Source organism: Grampus griseus (assembly GCF_964374135.1).
Source record: "Grampus griseus genome assembly, chromosome: 17".
Lineage (NCBI taxonomy): Eukaryota > Metazoa > Chordata > Mammalia > Artiodactyla > Delphinidae > Grampus > Grampus griseus.
The window spans coordinates 39,727,250-39,751,881 of NC_139011.1; the positions used below are offsets into that span (position 1 = coordinate 39,727,250).

General features: G+C 44.6%; 1 protein-coding gene across 1 annotated transcript in view; it reads right to left on the reverse strand.

Moving 5' to 3' along the window:
* PTDSS1 (phosphatidylserine synthase 1) overlaps window positions 1-24,350 on the reverse strand; it is a 64,664-nt gene extending 40,314 nt beyond the window's left edge. Inside the window, exons 1-3 of the mRNA XM_082674555.1 lie at window positions 24,074-24,350; window positions 12,437-12,528; window positions 842-886 (exon numbers count right to left, since the gene is read on the reverse strand). Of these exons, the coding sequence (XP_082530681.1) occupies window positions 842-886; window positions 12,437-12,528; window positions 24,074-24,252 (316 nt within the window). The 5' untranslated portion in view covers window positions 24,253-24,350. The remainder of the gene's footprint in view (window positions 1-841; window positions 887-12,436; window positions 12,529-24,073) is intronic.
* Window positions 24,351-24,632: the final 282 nt, after the last annotated feature.

Here is a 24,632-nt window from a genome sequence, read left to right on the forward strand (position 1 = left end):
TATAGCTGCCCTCCCTGCCGGGGGCCCCTCCACCTGCAGCCTCCGGGCCAGAGCAGCCGCCCACGCAGAAGGACTTGGTGAACACCTGCTGAGCGAACGACCAAGATTCATGACTAAATTCAAAGAGATTTGCCTATAATCTCTGAAGGGCGAAAAATAAACAAACTTGAGCCAAATGTCCATTTTTCGGTCCTTTTGCATAAGATTAAAATTTCTGAACCTTGTATAACTTATTTGACGATTATTTAGGTAAGATGAAGCCAATATCTGAAGTTCTGAAGATATGCTTTAAATCCACTCAAGTGGTTTTACTCTTTGGACTAGAAATCAAGTAACCATAAGAGAGCCAACGTTTATATGAGATGCTTATCACTAAACCTTAGCTCAAATCAGGGCTTTTTGCTAAGACTTCTCTTTTTCTAAGCTCTTTCCCATTCACAACACTGGGGAGTTTGCTGGGGTTTCAGTCCCTCCTGGATGCTGATGAGACAAACGTGCTCATACGATGCACGTGAGCTTGCACCAGCGAATAGCAACGTCAGGAAGAACAAGCCACATTCCCTCGCGTCAAATCCTGTGCATTAACAGACAACAGCATGGGGGCGGGGTGGTGACAGGGGCAGGGGTGGGGGCTTGAAACAGTTCACGTGTATGAGAATTTCAGCTGTCACCAGCACTTTTTTGTGGCAGAGCATTTTAATAAAAAATTGATATCAGGAACACCAAAAAGTAAAAAGTTATTAAGTTTTACAGTAGAGTGGTAAGGAAAACTGCTATAATATACAGAAAAAGATTTGCTTCAAGTAGAATGGATTTTTAAACCAACTAATGGGTAACTCACCGAAAACCATTCGCCACAAGGCCGGATGAGGTCGAGTAAACGGACCTGCAGAGATAACATTACAAGGTCAGACAGACTGCTTTCAAACCAAGACTAAAACAAAGACAGTGATGCTGATCTCCACAGAGATAAAGGGTTAAAAAAAGCTCTCCACTGTTAAATTTTTTTTTCTACATAAATACTCTGAGGTCAAAGTCTAAGTTGAAATGTTTTATCCACATTGTAACAACCATTCCCCACAATTGTAACAGGCATCAATCTCAACAGAGGCTTTTTTTAAAGCTTAACTCAGATCATAATTTCCCGTGGACACAATGTTATAACAGCGAGTAGGTCACCAGGCCAGCCTTTAACTGTATGTAATACTTACTGGACATTAACAAGAAACCTCACAGTCCCCCAGGAGCTACTGGATCGTGTGTGTGTGTGTGTGTGTGTGTGTGTGTGTGTGTGTGTGTGAGAGAGAGAGAGAGAGAGAGAGAGAGAGAGAGAGAGAGAGAGAGAGAGAAAGAGAGCGGACACTGAGGGGCTCTGACAGTAAAAGAGAGAAATACCGTGCCTGGAAAACAAGTGCAATGGGGAGTGACACTGAAAGCAAACTCTAGGACAGTGGAACACGCTGATGCAGGAGCTTTTGATCATGTCCTGTGGTAACAAAATACCTTTGACTAGCTCAGATACACAGATGCAGATTCCACGGGAGGGAAACCAAAGTTTCACGGGATGAAATTTACTCCTACTACAAGTGATACAACAATACTCTGTCTTCTATTTTATTTCATTAAAAAAAAATAATAGAAGACGAACGCAGGTAAGCTGGGCCTTGATCTGTTAAACTGATTTACCACCAACTGAAGGGTTACAGCTCGCAAATATTGACCATTGTCCTGGAGGGCACCTGACCTATTTGGGGCTGCCCACGCCTTCCTGCACTTGGAGGATTTCTAGCATTGTGATCCCGTATCTCCAGAAGAGATGTCAGAGCTGGCTGCACAGCTTCCTTATAAGCGGGTCCTGGTCCTTTCGTCGCACCCACGCCAGGCAGCATCAGGAGCGGGTGACAGTGGAGGTAAGTGTGCAGAGCTCTCCCCTCCCTTTGGCCCAGGCCAGCAGGGACACTAGTGGGAGGTGGCACTCCTCACACTGATGAAGGTGGCACTGGCGACTGTGGCACGGGCAGTTCCATTTAGAGTTCTCTGTACACGTGATGGTGGGACAGACTGTAGCCAAGGCTCACTCATTAGACCAGGCCTGGGTGATGTGCCGCCAGCTCCTAGAAGCTTAGCCTGGGGCCTGGTTTCCTAGCCCTCCTAGGATTCCTCCAGCCAGTCAGCCCATCACAGCTTCTGTTGCTTATGACCAGGAATCCTCTCTGCAGCAAACGTTACATTGTAAATTTTATTCTGGGACTCATTCTAAAGGGCCCATCTCTTCTTAAAAAGACCACACTGGGGGCTTCCCTGGTGGCGCAGTGGTTGACAGTCCACCTGCCAATGCAGGGGACACGTGTTCGTGCCCCGGTCCGGGAAGATCCCACATGCCGCAGAGCGGCTGGGCCCATGAGCCATGGCCGCTGAGCCTGCGCGTCCGGAGCCTGTGCTCCGCAACGGGAGAGGCCACAACAGTGAGAGGCCCGCGTACCGCAAAAAAAAAAAAAAAAGACCACACTGAAACATTCTAACTGCTTTCTTTGGATGAATCAAGTTCATTTTAGTAATATCAGTTACAAGTACCTCCACCCTCCAAATCGATTCAGTTTCTGAGTTTAAATGAGGAGAGATCAGAAGATGAGTTAAGTTTGAGGGATTCTACTTTATCCAAAATAATATGGTGTCTGAGTTTTGGATGGCAAGTTGAGAGAGCTCAGATAAGTGAGGGATTTTTCTGAAAGTTTATCTGTGTCTGTTCGATTTCTGAGGTCTGACAGCAAAGGCTCAGACAGCACGGGACACCTGTATTCTTTTTAATCAGCTGTTTTCTCAAAAAAGGCACAGCAAAGCATAGAAACCAGAATCCCCTCCCAAGTAACATAACCTAGTTAAATTTCTTCACAAGTTATTGGAAAACTGATGGCTACATTTGTCTTCTTTTAAGTAATTTTAATAGCTTGACTTGTCACCAGGAATGACTTGTCTTATGGTAGCAGTTTCGTTTGCAAGCATTATTTCATCCAAACTACTTTTTTTTTACATCTTTATTGGAGTATAATTGCTTTGCAATGGTGTGTTAGTTTCTGCTTTATAACAAAGTGAATCAGCTATACATATACATACATCCCCATATCTCCTCCCTCTTGCACCTCCCTCCCACTCTCCCTATCCCACCCCTCTAGGTGGTCACAAAGCACTGAGCAGATCTCCCTGTGCTACGCTGCTTCCCACTAGCTATCTATTCTACATTTGGTAGCGTATATGTGTCCGTGCCACTCTCTCTTCATCCCAGCTTACCCTTCCCCCTCCCCATGTCCTCAAGTCCATTCTCTACATCTGCGTCTTTATTCCCGTCCTGCCCCTAGGTTCTTCAGAACCTTTTTTTTTTTTTTAGATTCCATATATATGTGTTAGCATACGGTATTTGTTTTTCTCTTTCTGACTTACTTCACTCTGTATGACCATCCAAACTATTGAATTAACCCCTCAGACATACGTGGGACCCCTATGGGCTTTCTCTATGACTTCTTCTTACAAGGTGAAACTCTGAAATTTTATGATTATTTGGCTTGCAGCAGAATTCCATGCCCAATCGGTACTTGGCAGTGGGGTGGTGAGAGGACCACCATCATTCCCATTTTATAGATAAAGACACTGGGGCATAAGGAACTCACCCAGGGCCACACGGCTCACAGGACTCCAGGTCTGAGAGCCCGTGTGCACTTTCCCATCAACTGTCAGAACGGGGCCAGCTTGGGAGGGGGAGGAGGGAGGGGAGGAGTTGACGGGCTGAGCCAGGACTGTCTCCGGGCCAGGAGAGGGGCAAGAGAGAGGCAAGCTAGTGAGTGGTGTTTAGCGCTGCCGCGATGTGGACTTGATAAGCAAGGTGAGGGAGAAGGCAGGGAACTGATATGCGTTCCCGCGCGTCACAATCCACCAGTAGAAAGGCCTCCAAAGCCTTCGTCGGCCTTTGGTTACTTTAAGAGCAGCCTTTGGAAAACAGAACTTGGCCCTTTTTTTTTTTTTTTTTTTTTTTTTTGCGGTACGCGGGCCTCTCACTGCTGTGGCCTCTCCCGTTGTGGACGCGCAGGCTCAGCGGCCATGGCTCACGGGCCCAGCCGCTCCGCGGCATGCGGCATCTTCCCGGACCGGGGCACGAACCCGTGTCCCCTGCATCGGCAGGCGGACTCTCAACCACTGCGCCACCAGGGAAGCCCTCGGCCCTTTCTTATGTCTAACCCTAAGCAGTGTGCTCCAGAGTAAATAAGAGGATAGAGTGGTTCGGGAATTTGGGGTTTATGGGGCCTTAAGCTCTCCTTAACCTAACAGGTAACTACTTCAGCCCAAGGTATTCCTCTTTGTCCGGCTGTGATTCCAGAGACAGACACACATTCCAGGGCCTGGAAAGAGAATTTTCATCTTACTGCACTGCAGGTTGGTTTTTTAAAGGCTCATCTTGACTTGCTGCTACTGAATTGTTTCCTCTCTTCTCTAATATCCCATTTATACATCATCAGTGTTTACTTCATAAATGTTTCGCATAAAATACAATTTAAAAAAAAGTCCTTTCTGTCTTGCATTTGATCTGAGGAAGGCTTCAGAAATCTGATGCGGTGGGTTTCAGGACAGACAGCAGAGCACCAAGGAGCTCTGTCCTGAACCAGGGGGTGAGAACAGATCACTGGGCCCTTTTGCCTACAAAAGGCAAGATAAGGCCCTGGAATGTTAGGTGACCTTTCAGTTGCTAACTTTAAAACCCAATCCAGGCCTTACTTCAGTCATCCAATCTGTCCTCTTCTTTCTGAGAAGAAATTCTGAATGCTTTCATGTAGTATTTCCAGAAGTACATGCCTGTAGCTTTACTCACAAAGAGTAGCCTCTTCACCATCAAGGACAACAATATTGCTGAAAATACTATCTTGCTTTTTAAAATATCAAGGATGAGGCTGGCATTTTCCTGTATGAGAAGCCTTGATACTTATGCTCACCAGGTCGCCCACACTTGATTACTCTGCTCAAGTCACCCTGAAAGCCTCCTACAGCATCGACCTGCCCAGGTGAGTATAGCCTTCCCGGAACATTTACCTCATCCCAGTACCTTCCCACAGGTCTTATTCCCCAGCAAACTATTTTCTCGGTGGTCTTCCTCTGACCAGTGTTATGGCCAGGACATCAGTAGGAGTGACCCATCTGACGGTGGGCTTCTTGGCTATACTTTATTTCTTATTTGGTAAAAGCTGCCTGGAAGAGTCTGGGTCTTCAGTTCAGTTATGCAGGAGAGATGGGGAAGGTGTCTCAGGGTGGTGATGGAGAAGCAAGTGCTGGTTTTATTTACAAAGGTGGTTTTCTTACAAGGCACATTGAAAAATTACATGTTTTACTTTCTCATCAGTCCCTATGTCTAGAATACATCATTTTCAATCAGATATTAAGAGCAAGTTTTATTTCAAAAGAAAATAGAAACCAAACGACTTTGCCTTGAGAAAGCAAGCATTTAAAACACTTCCTCTGAAGTCAAAACATAAGATCACAGCTTGACTAGCCAGCAACCTATTGTCATATCCACGAATAAGGAGTTCCAGGGATCAACCCTAGGGAGGCAGGATCCTTTTAACCAAAGTCAAAAGCTGCATCTTCGCAGCTGCACGTCTGTGCCTTTGGGTCCTCTCAGTCTGCCTCTTCTCTTTATTATCTCTTTTTCAGCTTTATGTGGTATAATTGACAAATAAAATCAGGAGATATTTGATTTGTATGATTTGAAAGTTTAAATTCCTCTAGGAAAAACCTAGAAAAGGTGAATAAAATTATCTCTAAGCAAATTTCAAACCTAAGAAAGAATTTTTCTACAAGAAAAAGTAGTGGAGTGGGAGACAGAGAATGGGGGGACATAGTACCTTTTTTTCCCCTCATTTTTATCACCTTCATGTGTCAAGGAGATGTGATTTGCGCTATCTCAGCTCAGAGAAATCAGAAGAGGCCGAAGGAGAAAGGGAAGGATAAACGCAGGAAAATCAAGAAATATTAGTTATCTCACTCTCTTCAAAATACCTTGAAGAAGTGCTGAATGGTGCTACTCTTGCAGATGAGGAAAGGAAAAGAGAGGGCTAATCTGTGAACTTTCTTCCTGGCAGATTCATTCTTAATTCAACATATATTGATTGAGAGGCCACTCTGGGCCGGGCACTGGGGGTACAGGGTAAGGCTGTGGTGGTGTGGGTCGGGGTGTGTGTGGGGGGAAGGGCAGGAAGAGTCCATGGAGGCCCTCAGGAGCTGGAAAAGCACACAGAAGTCACCTGTTGAAAGAAATCTCACAGCCAGCTGGAGATGCAACAGGTTTCTAAATTTCACTCCAGTGACAGAGTGATGCAATTGTAATTATACTCCAATGACACAGTGGCATAGTTAAAATTACACTTACACTTGAGTGTCAGTTGCTATAAGGAGGTGGACGTGGCACTTAAAATATTTTTTTCAAGGGAACCAAAAGAGAGAGAATGGGAGAGAAGACAGCAGGAAAGAAGTGGGCATAGGTAACTGACCCTCTCCCTCCAAAGTCTCCCCTCAGGGTCTCTCTCCATGTCTGTTTGTAGGACTGAAGGAAGGAACTCTAGACCTCACCCCGCCACTCACTCTGTTGACTGTCAAATGAAATTCTGAGTCTCCACTCCTCCCCCATGTAACTCAGGGGTAAATTCTAAGCCAATGGAGGTTATCCTGTTTCTCTTTTATTCTTTCAGTCAGTGAAGATCTACGAGAGATCTATAATGTGCCTCTGATGTCCTCCAGCCACTGTAAACGCCTGTCCTCAGGTCTGCTTGGAGCAGAGGCATGTGGCCTAAGCCTAATCAAAGAGGAGTGAGGGCAAGTGTGCTGGGGGGTTTCTAGAAAAGGCCTCTTCACTCTTAAAAAGATGCATGGGAAGACGTGACCTCCTCTTCTGTTGGACACTGTCTGTGACTACATTTCAGCAGTGCAGCAGCTGTCCCAAGACCACGAGGGCAGCAAAGCACAGGCATCTTGCTGAAGATGGTGGAGCAGAAACAGGTAAAGAACCTGGGTCTTCACGTGTCACTGAGCTGCTGAAGTAGTCAACCCTGAACCACTCTATCTCAGAACTTCTTGTAATGTAAGAAAGCAAACATTTTATTTATACTTTAAGCCATTTTGAAAGGGGTTTCCTATTACTTGTGGCCAAAAGCATCCTGTTATAAACCTCATAGAGAAAGTCAAGGGCCTTCTTTGCTATCTAGACTCTGTACAAAAAGAACCAGAGGGCCCCTCCTGTAGGAATTGATCAATTCTAGTACACAGAGAGCATACGTAAACTCACAGACATACGAGACATATGGACACAACCAAACTTAGGCCTATACTTAAACATTCAGGGCAGCCTTTACTAGGTCAAGGATAAATGCGTTTGAAGTTGCCAAAACAGAGCCATTCTGGGAATGCCATCCACTGCGGGCACTTCCCCAAAACTGCCTTTCAAGGACAAGGCAAATGCTGGGCTCCATTGCTCCCATTCATTCCATTACTTAATTTGAGAATCTGTGCCAAGGGTGGGGAGAGAGGAAGAGAAGGTGATGAGACTGGAACAAGAAGAGTCGTGTCCGTTCCACTCGGTGAAGCATCATGGCTCCTGAAAAGGCTGTAGTCTGAATGCCAGTTGCGGGGGGCAGCCACATGCCCAGGAGTACCCTTTCCCAGTGCCTGCCAGCTCCCCCATCAAATCTATGGCGCCCTCCAAGGCCACCCCTAATTTAAAAAATATTCAATAACAGCATTCTTTAATGTGGAAAACTTACAGTTTTACTAATCTGATGTAAAGTGTGAGCAAACGGCTCTTTGGAGAACAAGGCTGACACTGTTTGCTTTGTACACGTGGCTGCAAGACAGTCCCTCCAAGCGCTGCTTCCCTAACGTCCTTATCCTTCCTGCACAGAATGCTGAATGGACTTTGTCCTTTTCTAAATCTGAGCCCTTGGTTTTGGTGGCGGAAGGTTCAGCTCAATCCGCGGGCTGACATTTGGGCTCCAGAGGAGCAAAGGCACAACCACTGCCGCTGGGCGTGAGGTCCGAAGCACACTAGGCACGGGCCAACTCAGGCCCTAAGACTGCGCTCCTGGGAAAAAGAGAAGCCAGAGACTGACAGAGAGAAGAAGCAGCACAGGGAGATAGAAACATGTAGAAGACAGAGGCGAAACACCTCATGATGGGCCTCACATGAGAAAAGGCCAGGACTTCGCCGAGTACAGGAATGTGTGGGAGCCAGAGCCGTAACATCAGGCCAGCATCAGAGGCCGGGTGGCAGCTCAGCGGTGACTGACGGCCTTGGGTTCAGCTTCCCGAGCCGTAAACGGAGCAGACTGAACTACATGAGCCCTGTGGGTCCTCCCCGCTTTGTGTGTATCACAAAGTCCGGGCAGCCAGGATAAGAGAAGCATGAAACAAACAACTTTTATCTTTCCACGAGGAAAACAAAAGCCCAGTCCCATCATGAGAGACTCAGCCAGGTAAGTGGATATGGAAGATTAGATGTCTTCACGAAGGAAGAAGAGGACAAATCAGCAGAAATCACGCAAAATGCCACGTCCAACAGATTTAATCCCCCAACCTTCAGGGCTTTTGGAACCTTAAGGAAAACAGCTGCGAATGAAGCCCCAAAGCCCAGCTCCTGCCAAAGCTCCGCAGAAGGGATCATCTGTAAAAAATCACGGCTATGGAGACACTGATCTCTGAGAATCCTCAAACTTCCAAAACGGCTCTCAGAAATAGCAAGTTTAAATTTTTCAAAAAGCAGAAAAGAAACCTTTGAAGCTGTGAAGAACTGGGAAGCAGTTAACACACAGTCAAGGAAAGCTGGAGGCTTGAAGAACACACATACCTTTGCATTGTTCAGCTTCCTGCACACGTACTATGTTGTGATTGACTGATTTAAAACTAAAAATTTATAAAAGGATGGTAGGGCACAGACAAGATGAGAAGTAGGAATAGAGGGCACAGAACAATAATGTTCATGGCATCAAGGGATGGCCGGGAAGTAAGCAGCAGAACTTCACAGGATACGGAAGGTAGAAGGCTGAGGGGGGTGACGGTGACCACTACCTGAACTGTCACCTACTCACCTTCCCTGGGGACTCTGGGGGCCATAGACCTTGTGTCGGTATCAAATCTGAGATGCAGCTCACCATCTCCTTTTTCTGGGCTGTATTCTTACTCCATCTTTGTAAGGCCAGGTTCTAGAGCTCAGGGGGACCACCCACAGCCTCTGGTATTTTCAGTGTGTGTAAGAGGCTTGATGCCCCAAGTGGCCACTTCAGTTGCACTATAGCACAGCACCCTTGAAAGAAAGGATGGGCTCCATAAGGTCTAAGCTCTCCCTAAACCTAAAATCCTGAGAGTTTATGTGAAGGAAGTGGTAGGAAAAAGAAAGCTGGCAAATAGCTAGAAAAGCTTTTCAACACTGGGGACTTTTCCTAGAAAGAGAATGCCATAGCGACCAATCCCCCTTCATTCCATGACCTGTCTATATTTTGAATATTTTATCTTCATACTCCAATCACTCTGCATTATCAGAACTTTCATCATTGCGGAAAGGCCAAACTGTGTTGGTCATACCTGCATAAGGTATGCAGGTGCTGGGCACTGAAGGTCTGCATCCCACCCCAAATTCATATGTTCAAATTCTAACCCTGAAGCTGAAGACTGTTGGACCTCCTGGACCCTACAGGGCCAAACCATAGAGCTACCTGTGAACATTTGCTATCCTTTAAGACATAGGAAGAAGGACTCCAAGGTGGTTCCGAGGTCATCTGGGCTGTCATTTCCACCACAGGGCCATGGGGGGAGGGGAGGAGGACTGCCTCCACCTTGGTTTCAAAGGGCAAGACCAACACCCGGCTCTGTTGGGCCAGGGGACCGGAGCGCTGGGGATTCGACCCCCACTGGGAAGGCTATGGAGGCAGACTACGGCTCCAGTGGGTCTGGAAGGCAGAGCATCAAGCCCAAGAGGATTATTCTCGAGCCTTGAGAGATAGCCTAGAGTTTGCCTTCCTACGTTTTGGACTTGCCTGGGGCTTGTCACCCCTCCCTTCTTTCCTGTTTCTTCCTTTGGGAATGGGAATGACTACTCTGTGCCTGGCCCACTACTGTATTCTGTAAGCACAGAACTTGCTTGATTTCACAGGTTCACAGCTGGGGAAGAATTCTGCCACAGGATGAATCTTCTGCTGTTTTAAGCCGCTCAGTCTACGGTAGCCTATTATAGAGGCCTATACTAAGACAGAGGTTTTCATATCTTGAAACGTTTTCACTAAAAAAAATAATAATAACAATAACAAAAATAAAATAAAGGTAAAATTTAATCTAAAAGCTTGAGTGGTTAGAGAGCTAAATTCAGCGGCCAAATAACCTAGCTATCTAGAACAATCCATTCCCTGAAGGGTTCAGAATCATGGTTTTACTGGTTGGATTATTATGCTACCAGCAGAACCCACAAAAATACAGAACGAAATTCCACTGCCAACATTTTGGAAGGCCTAAAGGACTTGCCGTGTGTGATACTGTGATTTATGAGAAGTAAGTATTTGGTCTTTGTTCCCTTTCTGGAACAGAATCCTAAACTCCTTGGAAGTTCCTAAGGGATGACAGTGAGAAGCGTCTTTTGTTATGTTAATGAGGTGACTTTTGGGAAGCCGCTCAGGATGGGGGTCAATGAAGCCAACAATGGGATTAGAGGGTAGGAAGCCTCAGTCCCACACCCCCTGATCTCTGGGGAGCGGGGTGGGGGGCTGGCGGCTGAAACAATGGCCAAAGATTTAATCAATCATACCAACGTAATGAAACTTCCATAGGAAACTAAAAGGATAGGGTTTAGAAAGCTTCTGGGTTGGTGAGGGCGTGGAGATTTGGGGAGAGTGACGCGCCTGGAGAGGGCATGGACGCGCTCGCCCCTTCCCACAGACTTTACCCTACGCATCTCTTCATCTGGCTTTTGATTACTATTCTCAGTCATCTAGTGAGCAAACTGGTTTCCTGAGTCCTGTGAGCTGTTCTAACAAATTAATCAAACCCAAGGAGGATTTATAGCCGGTCGGTCGGAAGCACAGGTGACACCCTGGACTTGTGATTGGCATCCGCAGCGGGGGCAGCAGCAGCCTTGTGGGACTTAACCTGTGGAATCTGATGCTATCTCCAGGTAGACAGTGTCAGAATAGAGTAGCACTGTAGGACACCAAATTGGTGTTCAACTTGCTTGTTGGTGCAGGGACACCAACCCACCGCCACACACACCGGAATTGGTATTAGAATCCTATCACCACAGTACAGCTTCAGACAACAATCAGTAACGTTCACAATGAGCTCCTAATATTACACATTATATTCTATGATGGGAGGATGGAGAAGAAGCACATCTTAAATCATCATATTTAAAACCTGAGCAGGGCCCAAGGAGCATAACTCATAAAAAAAGACTGAAACCGTTACAAAATATCCTAAGTGTAAAAGAAACAGGAGGGACTTCCCTGGTGGTCCAGTGGTTAAGACTTCGCCTTCCAATGCAGGGAGTGTGGGTTCGATCCCTGGTTGGGGAGCATGCCTCACAGCCAAAAAACCAAAACATAAGACAGAAAGAAGCGATATTGTAAAAAATTCAATAAAGACTTTATAAAATGGTCTACATCAAAAAAACAAACAACAACAACAAAAAAAACTTAAAAAAATAAAAGAAACAGGATATAAAAAGTGAGCGTTTAGAAATCACTCACAGAGAATAAATAGAGAATATTCCAGGGAGAAAGTACTAAAGGGGAATAAGAAAAAATAAAGCAACTCGTAAGGGACAATTCAGAGGAAAGGTATGAATCTCAAGTATGGCAAGATACCAAATTAGTTTTTAAACCAAGGCTTTTGCCTCACTCTATAATCATGATGGGGGAAAATTTCACAGTAATAATTGTTTTTAACCTGATAATGAAAATTCTTATCCCAACAAAGTTTACAGTTAAGACAACCATTCTTTAAGTAATACTCTTTAGAGCACTGACTCTGTCCTTAGCAAAAAAGGAGTAACTGAACAGTAATTAAGTATTTTATGACTCAGCTGATAATAACAAACACAGCAACAAGAACAATAGTTGACATTCATTGAGAGCTTACAATTTGTCAGTCACTGTTCAGAGTATTTTACTTGTTTTAATTCAGTTAACCCTTACAACTGTACTTCCCTCCATTTCAGAGAGAAATGGCTTAAAGAGGGACAGAGCTAGGAAGTGGCAGAAAGGGCGGTCTGTCTCCAGAGCCTGTGCCCTTGACCACCATACAACACTCAAGAGTCTTCTTTTATTCTACCCTCCAGTTTCATCTTCCAGATGACATGCATCTCAAAAATACCAACAAGGGCACAATGCACAGGAGAACTGCGGTAAAGCGTTGCATCACTTACCATTGGGGAAAGCTAGTACACTGATGATAAGAAAGAAGAAAATTACGGAGAGGATACCCCTCCAGATGTTGTCTTCTGGGACAGAGTCATCCCTGAAAATAGAAAAGGAACATTGAGTATTCATTTTTGGATCTAAATAGCCAGCTTAGAAGGAGTAGGAGTTCCATGTTCTAAAAACTGGGGGATTGCTAACTTTATTTTGCTGAGCTAAGTCATTACACACACTATCTACTATTCACTATCATTTCCTAAAATAACACAGTGTCATAGTCAAGTCCAGTTCTGGTGAGGAAGGCAATTGGCAACCTCACACCCCAACACACGTTCTGCTCAGACAAGCATTTGAGAATCACAGTTCTTTAAAAAAAAAATTAAAAGTACCCAGGATGTCAAAAGGTAAGGTTTATTTTGGAGAAATAACTTTTGGTTTTAAGACTAACTAAAGATGACCTTTACTACAGAGACTGTGGCAGAAAAATTATTCAGGAATCAGAAAGGAACCATAAGATTATAAGGAATAAGGGTATAATGCAATGAGATTATGCAGTCACTTGTCAAATATGGGCAGTTGGCTATCTAAGGGATGAATAAAAATGGGGCAGCGTAACATAATCAGAAAGCACCAGTAAAAAATGTTAAAAGAAAAATTAAGAGAGTATGAATATGACTGGTTCACTTTGCTGTACGGCAAGAAACTAACACAACATTGTAAAGCAACTATACTCCAATAAAAATTAATTAAAAAAAGAAAGAAAAATTAAGAGAAAACAAAATACAAGATTTAAACTCAGAGCAGAAGCAAAAGAACTGTAAATAGGAGATAAGCTTCCCCGCTCTCCTGCCTGGTCATTTCTAATGTATTACTGTGTTTAACTCCTGTATAACCCCAGCAACTGAAATGATTACATTTGTTGGTTTATATGTTGTCTATCTCCTCTGTAGAAAGTAAACTCCTAATGGCAGGGAATTATTCATTAATAGGCCCTCAATATATTTCTGGACTGATTATTGATTATGGAAGAAAATTTACTGTTTTAAAATGAAGTAAAATTTCCCAAATGGAAATTTTCTTAACATTGATGGTGAAGAATTTAGGTTTTGACAGTTTGCAACAAAAAAGAAGATTCTAGTAACATATCTGGGGCTCAGAGAAGCAAACAAAAGTGGGAAAACAGAAATACATGACAGTAAAATTTTCTGAAGTACTGATAACTATTGAGAAGCTTGGGAGAGGGAAGTTCAGTGTTTCAGTTTCGAAAGACGCAGGATGAGTAGACAGAAGATATGAGACGAAACAGAATGGAAGGAGATAGTTTAGAGATGATGAGACTGGCAGCAATAAATCTTAAAATTATAAAAGAAGCTGGGTTTACCTAGAGAAGGACTGTAGTGAAAGAGTTTTCAAAAGACAAATATTAAATTAAGATTAAATATTACTAAAGGAAAAGAGACAGGTCAAAAAAAAATCTTAGAAGAAAACCGATTTCACGTAGAAAGAAGTTCTAGAGCGTCAGAATACATACATGAAAAGGTATGGAATGAAACAATAATGAATTACCTAGTTAAGGACTGGGTCCTGGGGTGTTGGTTTAAAAGCAGAAGTTAACTTAGATGCCAACTTCTGTTTAGGCTGCTCAGTTTCTGCACCCAATGAAATGATTTCCAGACTTATGACAGGATTGAACGTAAGGTTCTGAAATAAGAGATCATACAGATCTTAAACGTTTCCTAGATCATCCTATGGCCAAGTAACCCTAAACTGGACAATGCTGGACAAAGAATGCTTGGCTGTTAACTTCAGAGATCTGATTACAAAACCAAACTACAGAATCAGACAGACTTCCTTCTGCAGGGAGGAAGTGCCTTAAAAAGTACAATCTTATTTTAATGGACATACTAATAATTAAACACCTGCCCAGAGGTCATGAACACAACCTAAAAATGCCAGCCCGACCATTACCAGGGCACTTGCCATGCTCTCTGGCTTATGCAGAGAAGCCCCATATCCAACTTCCAGGAACACCAACTTTTACTGAAGGATGGCTGCACACAGTGAGGGTAGGAACACAATGTCCTCATTCAGACCAAATCACACTCCTGATATTGCTAATAATGACAGCAACGATAATAGCTCCTGTTTATCAAGTGTCTACTGTGTGCCAGGCACTGAACAGGCAGTTTCTAGACATTATCTCTAATTGTCACAACCCACTGGGCTATTATCAACCATCTGAGGTAACAAAGGCTCAGATAGGTTTAGTAACTTGCCCAAGATTGTGGAGGTAAGAAGTTACAGAGCCAGCGTTCAAAACCAGGCCTGCTAGACTCTGAAGATGATGATCTTTCCTCTTTGCCAAACTGCCTCATGAAAACTTATCTGTCATCCTAAATCAACCTGACTCATGGTAGATGCCCAGGGATGGCGTAAGAGAGTTTCACAGGGCGTGCAATTTGTAAGTTACAAAATAAAAGCAAGGCTAAAATGAATAAACGTGGCCTAGGAAAAGAAGATGGAGTCCATAACTCACAACTTATACCAAAATATGTTCTGGATGATTCAAGAAACTAAAAGTAAAACCAAAACAAAATTCTAGAAGAAATGATGGGAGGATTAAAAAAAAAAACCCAAAGCCCCCAAACAAAACACAACAATCTCAGAGTGGGGAAGGCCTTTCGAAAGTACGATACAAACCTCCGAAGTCATAAAGGAGAAGGCTGACAAATCTGCATGGCAAAGAAATCCGTAACAAAATCATAAACTTGGAAAAAATATCTGCAACTCATATGAAGGCAAAGGGTTAATTCCCCTAATTACAAAGCTCTCCCCCCAAATCAATTAACAGAAAGAACAAATGGACAAAGAAAAGCAAATAGAAAAATGGACAAAAGATATGAAGGGACAGTTCACAGAGCAGAAAAATCCACTGGCTCTCAGGCAAGTGAAAAAAAAAAGATGCTCAACCTTGTTCATGGTAAGAGATGGGGAAATGGAAACAACACAAAGAGACCATTTTTATCTACCTTATGGACAAAGGTAAAAATTTAATGACTGAGCTGGTGAGGCTATGCAGAAATAGATAAACAGGCATTCTCACATACCACCTTTATGGAGCGCCATTTGGCAACATTATTAATTTACAAATGCATACACCCTGTGACCCAGCAATTCCATGTATGACAATGTATCTCACAGATATACCTTCATTTATGCAAAAACGACATATGTACAAGGTTGTTCACTGTGGCATTATATGTATTAGCAAAACTTGGAAACAACTAAATGTCTACTGAAAAGGGACTGATTAAGTAAATTATGGTTCCGTCTCAAAATGGAATACTAGGCAGCTGTAAAAAGGATGAAGCTTTTAATTAATTAACTGATACAGAATAAATTAAGAGATCATGAAGTAAACAAAGCAATTTGCAGAACAGTGAGTATAGTAAGCAACTTTCTATGCAAAAAAGAGAGCGTGTATATGTATATATAACTTGTAACTTCTGCTCATGGCTGCATAGCATGTCTCTGGAAATCCATCCAAGGTATGGTGACACTGGTTTTCTCCAAAGAGGATAAAAGAAGAGTGGGGCGAGACTTTTCACTACATACCCTTTGGGGTACCTTGGATTTTAAGCAATGTAGGTATGTTACATTTCAAATAAGTCAATTATACATCAACATTAAATTTGTAAGAACTTGAGATCAGTGATAAAACAATGAAACTGCAATTTTGTAAATTATGAGCCATTTTATTAGAAAGACAGGATCAAAAGAATGGCCTAGTTTCAGAAGTAAAAAAAAAAGGCCAATTAAACCTGAATAAAACAGCAGCGAGTCTGAAAAGTTGGCCATTTTATATTTGCCTAATTAGAAAAACAAAAAGTATCAAAGATGGACGGCAAGATCTTTGGCAAAACTGAAAATATACAGTACAGGAAGATCAAACTCCCGTGATCAAAGATTGAAGGCTAGGCAGGTGAGCTAAAGAAGAAATCTTGAGTCCTATCAGACTAGCAGCCCCACATACACCCTCTGGCTTTCCTGAGAGTAGAGAGGCTGTACCCTCGGCATCCAGCACAGTCCCTGCAAGAGGTGGGCGCGCAGAAAGAACGGAATGCATGACTGAGGAGGCTGCCCACGCCACCGGCCTCCTGACAAGCTGACCACACAGGGCCGTTCCGTAAGCTCTGGTGTGGCCTCTTCTCTCTCAGCTCCCAGTAATCCGGAGACTTAACCATATGCCGAGGGACACAGACATTTTCCATAGTTAACCATGAAAAGCAACTTGGCTGCAAAGGCCCCAAAGACCACACTACTGACTCCAGAGACCCTCAATTAGAGGACAAGAAGGGTTTATCTCCGGACATCCACTAGATCTGTGCCGCACTCAGAAAGCTAGCTAGCTGCTTTGCATGTTAGCTCTCTTAATCTTCCTAACATCCTCAAAGGGGGGAAATGATCATAATCTGCATTTTACTGACTCCAAAGTCTAAGTTTTTCCCCCTTTAGGAGGCTGTTTGGTGCAGTGACAAGGAAGACAGGCTTGTGGCCAGACGGCGTGGACCAGAATTCTGACTTCACACAGCCTGTGTGACCTTGGGTAGATTACTCAACCTCTCTGTGCCTTGGTTTCCTCCTCAGTATATCAAAGGGTAATAACAGGTCTACCTCACAGGGTTGTTGTGAGGATAAAATAATTCAACACGTGCGATGGACTTAGAACAGTGCCTGGCACAGAGGACCTGTCAGTTATTAGTTTACAATGTCTGTCCACCCATTCCCTCAGCTAGCTGACACCTATCGTTGGGGACAAAGATGAACAAACTTGGTCCTGATTCTTGAGAGAATCATGATGAAAAGCACAATAAGACATAAAAATCAAATTATTATCTTAGTATAGCTTTGGCCTGAGAGAAAAGTTTTCAGTTCGCTGGCACTGTCTCTGATCAACCTGATAAGACACCCCCAAACCCAGAAAACCACCTCGATCGTTCACACAAGACTGGCCCCTGTTCGTGGGGCTGTTACCATCTCCTCAGGCTCTGAGGGGACAATGTAGTTCTCACTTCCCAGGGGAGCTCAGAACCTGCAGTCAGGGCTGCCAGTCCCCCATCTTGACTTTTCCTGGCCTCAGGATTCTTGCTCAAATAAGACATTTTACTTTACAGCAACAAAAAAGAAAAGGACTTCAACTGTGATGCCGTGGCAGTGCCCTGACCTCTTTCCTAGGTCCTCTGAGGCTCTAATAACAAGCGCCTCGGTCTCTGGGGCTCTGAACTTTCCAAAGGCCTTTCCCAGCTGGTATTTGATTGAACTGCTCCACAGTTCTGTGGGGGAGTATTATCTCCACTTGAAGGATGAAGAAAATAAAGCTCTTGCTTTGTCTTGCCCACAGTTACAACAAATAGAGGCAGAGTGAAGCAGGTGCCAGGGCTTCTGGAATGCTGGCTCTAGGTCAAGACTGCTACCCTTACCGGTATGATACCGACAAGCTTAGGGAGGCAGAGTCCTTTTCCCCGAAGTTCTGCTAAATTTACGAGGAGCTCCAGAAGCACGCTGGGGTAGCCCTGACCATACTCAGTGAAATGGATTAGAATAAAATTGTAATTTCAGGCCCCATCTCATTCACCCACTGTACCTCCAGTGCCCAGCACAACGCTTGGCACGGAGCAGGCCTTCTCAATGTGGTGGGTGCCAGAAAGAGCAAAAGGCCGGGGCTGAGCGGGCCCGAGACCCAGGTAACGTGGGGGGAGTCACGGCCTGGGTCCACAGGCTCCACTGCACCTTCCTGCCCCAGTGCTGACCAATCAGGTACTCAAACATCTCAACTCCTTCTGTCACCCCTGTTTGAGTATAGGCAACTACCCAGGAGAGAACCCTAAAAGCAGGACAAGTATAAGGAAAGCCCTGAGTTTTTTTAACCAAGGTTTGAACTCAAAGAGTTTGGGACTCAGATTCTTAAACTTGAACAACAGGCTACAGGCAGTGGGCAAGGAGACCGGGAAAACAAACTCCATTCACTCACAGACAATTTTTAGACAAGGCTGTCTCCCTGGGGCCAGGAAGGTAAGAACGCTATCCTGACTCCTAAGGCTGCAAAGGTGATTGTCCCCTCTCCCCCTCCTATCTTCTCCTTTCCATCTCTTTAATAGCAATCCTTGAAACTGAGACACAACCGGTAGGCTCGTGTTTATGAGGCTAGTCACTGTGAAGGATCCTCTCTCCCAATGGAAAACTCAGTCCCGGGTTACAAGGTGGACCGATGTTAACTAGCTTTGGTATTATCTTTGAAGACTACATTCGTTTCATTTTATAAAAAGTTAGGATTCTTTTTAAGAATTATAGCTGACATATCAACTAAAAGAGAAGAGTGACAGTTTTTGAAAGTTCACATTGTATAAATGATTTTTTTATATTTGATTCATTTAGCATTTACTGGGTGTGTATTCTGTGATGATTGAGATATCTGGCCTCAAGAAATTGATACAGAAACAAATACTAAAAGAGGAGAGATACAATAATAAAAAAAATGTTTAGAAGTATATAAACATTTCTGCCTCTGAGCTTCCTGGAACAATCAAGAAAGGTGTCTGGAGGGGGACCATCCAGGTGCGTTGCCAGGAATGCCATGGGCTCACGGGTAGGCAGAAGGTGCTCTCCAGTCAGAGAGAGGTACCATCCTGGCATTAGGGTCCAGCAACGTGCTATAGGTGATGGGGATCCAGGGAAAGAGTGTAAGCAAGGGACAGATGAGATCACAATCTCGATTTCAGAAGGTCATGAGGAAAGCGGTGTGGAGGATGGACTGGAGGCAAATGGAGTCAAGGCCTGGGAGTGTCCATCCCAGAGAGCAGAGGGTTTGCTGAGCCAAAGCCTGGGCATGGGCAGAGGAGGACAGCTCTGAAAGCTACTAAGGTCCAACTGGACCTGGTGAAGATAAACTAGATGAACTCCAGGATGGCGGAGACCTGGGCTGGGCGGAGCGCGGACTGTTGAACTAAATTAAATGTGATGCCAGGACCTAGGGCTCAGGAAAGCAGTCCTAGCTGCCTGGACGAGTCCCTGGTTTCCAGATTTGTTGAGACTAAAACGCTGATAACTCCCCTATAGAAATCTGGGGCTAGAGGGATTATATCACAAGATAAACTATATTACACTTGGTAATAGAATTATACCTAAAATGCTAAACACTGGGCAGCAATACTAGGCATGTAAATTCTCTGAGGTAAGCATCATCTAGACCAAATAAATGTTTGAGTCACTCAGATGCTTATTTACTACAGAAGACCCCAAAGAAATATGACACATTTTCTCCTTCAATAAACGTATAATCTTATTAAGGACATAAAACACCAGAAATAAGGATAAGAGAGGATAATTAAAAGGGGCTTATTTATTTATGGCCGCACCACGGGGCATGCGGGATCTTAATTCTCCGGCCAGGGATCGAACCCGCGCCCCCTGCGGTGGAAGCGCGAAGTCTTAACCACTGGACTGCCTGGGAAGTCCCTAAAAGGTGCTTATTTAAATCCAATAAAAAATATGATTCAAATAGGAAGTGAGGAGGACAAATGTTATGATGGCTGCTAACTGGAACCTCTTTAGATGGCAACACCTAACACAGAGCGCTGCTTCACCTCCAGGGCTGGTGTAGCCCCAGTACACAGCCGAAATGGAGGATCACTTAACATTGCTGGTGTCCTGGAACAAGGACAGCCAGGCCTTCTGTTATTGGGAGAGAAAGAACATGATGTACATAAAGGAAACAGGCTCAAGACAACTGAATCAGCAGGGTCAGGAGTTATTTTCTAATGGGAATTGATATGGTCTAGAGGGAAAGAACAGGAAGGCTGGCAGCCGTCCAGGAGGGAAGACACACAGAAGGTGGAACTATGGCTCCGTGATAAGATGAAGAGCTGGAGCTCCAAAGCCACTAAAGGAAATGAAGTAAGAGAGCAGTATCACAAACAAATAAAAATCAATCGATCCAAAGTCTGTCCATTTCCCTGACCTCATCCGCTTCCTCAGTCCCATATCAAGGAGAAACCATAGGTAAGCAGATGATCCCTTAGGTGCAGGAAGCTGCCGGAAGGCAATCTCTTCTGGGCAGGTGATGACTTTTGCTGGACAAGTGTCACTGGAGAGACTGACGCCACTGTTTTACTGCCAGTTGCCTCTGAAGGAGACAGTGAGCTGCAACGAATGTGATCTCGTAAAGTTTTAAAGCCTGAGTGTTTGAAAGTAAGGCCATTCAACATTTCCAAGCTTACCAACCTACGAAAGCAGCGTAAATAGGAGGCGCTCTGAGCGTAAGAGAAAGGCTCTCCTTGCCCTACTTTGGCTGAACAAACTTATAAGGCATAGGCCGAAGCGTTTAATTTCTAAAAATACTTACCTGAAAATGTGGCAAAGCGAGCTTTTCCAATCTTAGGGGGAATGATTCGATAACATCTGGCTTTATTGTTAGTGATGGGGACTGTCGGTTTAAACGCTATGATTTAACAGTGAGTTGGCCTAGTTGTTATTTAACAAAAGAACTGCTTGATAAGTCCAAACTTGTCTCAGACTTCTGTGAGAGGCATCTAATCCTTGCCAATCCTAAATGCTTGCTGTGTCTCTGCAGCATGTGACATGACCCAGGTACTGTTTCACACATACGGGCAACCTGACACCCCAAAAGTACTCTACCGCTGACTCTCTTCAACTACTAGTCTTTGAAAAACAAACTTTACGAAGTAATTACTTTCAGTCTTTATGGAAGAAGACAGAGCTATCACTGTAATGTCTCAGTTTAAAGGGTCACAAATCATTACAAAAAATGAGTAAGGCACAGTAAGTACTAATTGTACTAATGGTGCTTATGATTTTCTATAACATGAAACTTGTTATTAAGTAGTTCTTTAATATGTGACTTCTGTCTCTTTGAAATTAGTGGAAGAAGTAAAATTATTATCATTTTTGGAAAAGGCCATAGCCTGAGGTTCAGATTATGCCTTTTCTATTATGTTTGACAAGCTGTTAAAATTCATATTCATTTCTTATAGTTTCACTGCTGTAATTTATTGAATGCTTTGGCAGAATATGCTGTAAAAGGGAAATTCCAGAAGAATGTGACTTTCTGTATTAGAAAAGAGGAAGAGAGATCTGTTCTGAAAGGGCCTAGAATAATATTAAAGATAAAAGTTTGAAACAAACTGCTCATTCTTGCTTCCCATTATTTAAAATAAAATACCATAATTACTTCTCTAAGTTCCAAAGAAACTCCTGCACTAATTCCATCTCTTGCCAACCCACACGAGATGAAGTGAAACTGAAGTTAATATGAAACAGGGATGCATGTTATCCAAGCAAAGCACTGTCCATTTTCCCAAAGTCTTTATCCTTTTTCTTAATTATAGAGCACACCACACTCTCACTCAATGACAAACATAATTTAGAAGGCATTAGCCTTCTAATACATACAATGAAATGATGTAATGAAATGATGTAATGAAATGATGTAATAATAACAATAGCTAAGGTTTACTGAGCACCTACTATTTGTCATGCATTGAGCTAAATACAGATTATCTAAAAAAATGAATTGAGTCCTTATAACAAAATCCTATCGGGTATTACTAGATATTTTCACTTTACACACAGATAAGGAAACTGAGGCTTAGCAAAACTAAGCGGCCACACAGCCACTAGCTGGTAAAATCAGATGACATGATAAGTATTTGAGGGCAACCATAAATAGGGACAAGACTGATTTCTCTCCAAAGCTAGAAATATGTTCTTGGTTGGATACTGTGGAAAGATCTGGTCTTACCCCGCTGCAGAGTGTTAGCAGAATATTTTACAATAATAGTAGCTGTTCCCCTCAATTATTAAGAGTGATTGTTTATATGCTTTATGGCTTTAGATAGAGTCATGCAAATAGATAAACACTGACAAAATAAGAATTAAGAGTCAAATGCATTGTGGAGATAAGGAACAAGTGTGATGTAGGAGGACATTATTAGTTTTATGAAAATCTGCAAAAGTGCATTGATTCTCAAGGGAGACACCATTGGCACTTGTGTGTATGTGCCTATGTGTGCCTGTACGGGACAACTCTTTGTCGTACAATGCTGTCCCTTGCGTTATAAACATTTATAACCCCCACCCACTAAATACCAGAAGTTCCCTCAATGCTTGTGGCCACCGAATATAACCCTGAGCAGTTTCTGCGGATCTGGGCTGAGAACCATTGATTGTTGGATAAATATACTAGGAGAGAAGTAACTGACATTAATTATTCAACATGTGCCAAGTACTCTGCTAAGTGCAGTCACACATATTCATTTAATCCTTATAACTCCATAGGAGGTAAGTACATATTTTATCCCCATTTTAGAAGTGGATCCTGAGTCTCAGAGAAAGGTTAAATAACTTAACCAAGGTCACGCGAACAGTCTTGAGACCAACAGTGTGGCTCCCAAACTCCAGTTCTCTGGGTTGGTCTTTTAAGCGTGGTAGAGGCACACCTTTTCTTTCTTTAAAGAGGTTCATTCAGAAAACATAAATCCTGATAAGTAGGACCCAAGGTGTGCCTGTCATTTAGGCATGAAATCAGTTCCCTGGCTTGGGGTTGAAGGGCCACACGTTCAGTGAGGTAGAGTTATAAGCTCTGGGCTGACAAAAGTTGGGCAGGGTTAACTCCTATGCACAGGTATATATTAGAAGTGCTTTGAGTGTGTGTGTGTGTGTGTGTGTTTTCAGGGGGATATGAGAGTTCTGCTACAGTGTGTGAGGTTTGTGCGTTTTATTTAATACTTTCCATAGCATTTATGATGCACCAGGCACTGCTACAATGGCCTGACAATGTCTCATTTCAGCATGTATGTTAGATGATGAACAGAACGGAGCGTGCGCTGTGTGGTGTGTGGTGGGTTCGTGTCTGTGTGGCAGTGCTGGAATGTCCGCTGTGATGTGTGTGTCCACGCCGCAGTTTCTGTTGTGGTATAGACAGTGGTGTTTGAGGCTGGGGGAAGGGTTACGCGAGATGATTTGCGTGCCATGCATACAGACTGGAGTGCACCGCACGTGTGCATTTTGTGCACGCGGGTAGTGCCGAACACTGGAGGAGTTCCGCGGGAAGGGGTCTGAGTTGTGTCCTGGGCCTGTGTATGGTTCGTGGAAGGCAGGGGTGTTTTCAGTGTGAAGAGGTATGTGGTGAAAGTGGTGCATACCAGATGATTCATGCGGTGTGCTAGGCAGGGACGGAGGCCGGAGAGGAGGGGGCCCGTGTCGTGATGTGTGTGGGGAGCGACGCTGAGAGCCGCGGGAGAAGGGCGGGGGAGGAGATCGTGCTAGGTGACCCACGAGTGTTCCTGATGTGGCCCGAGGCGCTGTATGGGGAAAGGTGGCATGGAGAGGGGTGGCGGTGGCGATGGGAGTGGGGATGGGGCTGGGTTGGAGGGTAGGGACGAACGCCGGTCCAGAGGAGCTGTCGGGAAGGAAGCTGGGTGCGCTAGGTGACATACCCGCCGGTGGAAAAGCGTGTGCGTGGAGCAATCAGCCCACTTCCTCACCCGGCCATGCTCCCCGCCACGGCCTCCATCCGCCCCTTCCCTTCGCCCAAAGGCGCGCCCCCAGCGCAGCCCGGCCCGCCTCACCTGGTGAAGGCAAAGTACATGAGGCTGACGATGGTGAAGCTGAGCAGAGTGATGGTGTGCGGCCGGTAGAAGAAGTCGATGGTGATGTCCTCCACTTGCTGCTCGTTGATCATCCGGAAATGCATCTTGTAGTTCACATCATCTTTGCTCAGGGTCCGGCTCCCCACGCAGGACGCCATGGCCCGCCTCCCCGTCCTGCGGCGGCGGCGGCGGCCCCGGCCCGTGGAGGCTGGGACCCCGGAGGTGACGAGCCGCAGCGAGAAGGTTGCTGGACGCCGGGGCCGGGTCTGGCGAGAAGCAAAGGAACTGAGCAGAGGGAAGGACAGGCGCGGGAGGGCGGGGTCGCGGCGCCGCCAACGCAGCCTCGGGCGGGGGACGCCGCTCGCCCGGCCCCGGCTGGCGTTGGGGGACGGGCATGTCTAGGGACTCGCGGTGGCTTTAGATTCTAAGTGGAAGAGTCTGGAGGGAGGCAACGCGCAGGAGAAGGGAAACTGTGGCCCTTGGCCGGCTCTGTCCCCTGCACGCCGCCCGCTCTTCCCCCGCGCAGCCTCGCGGATGG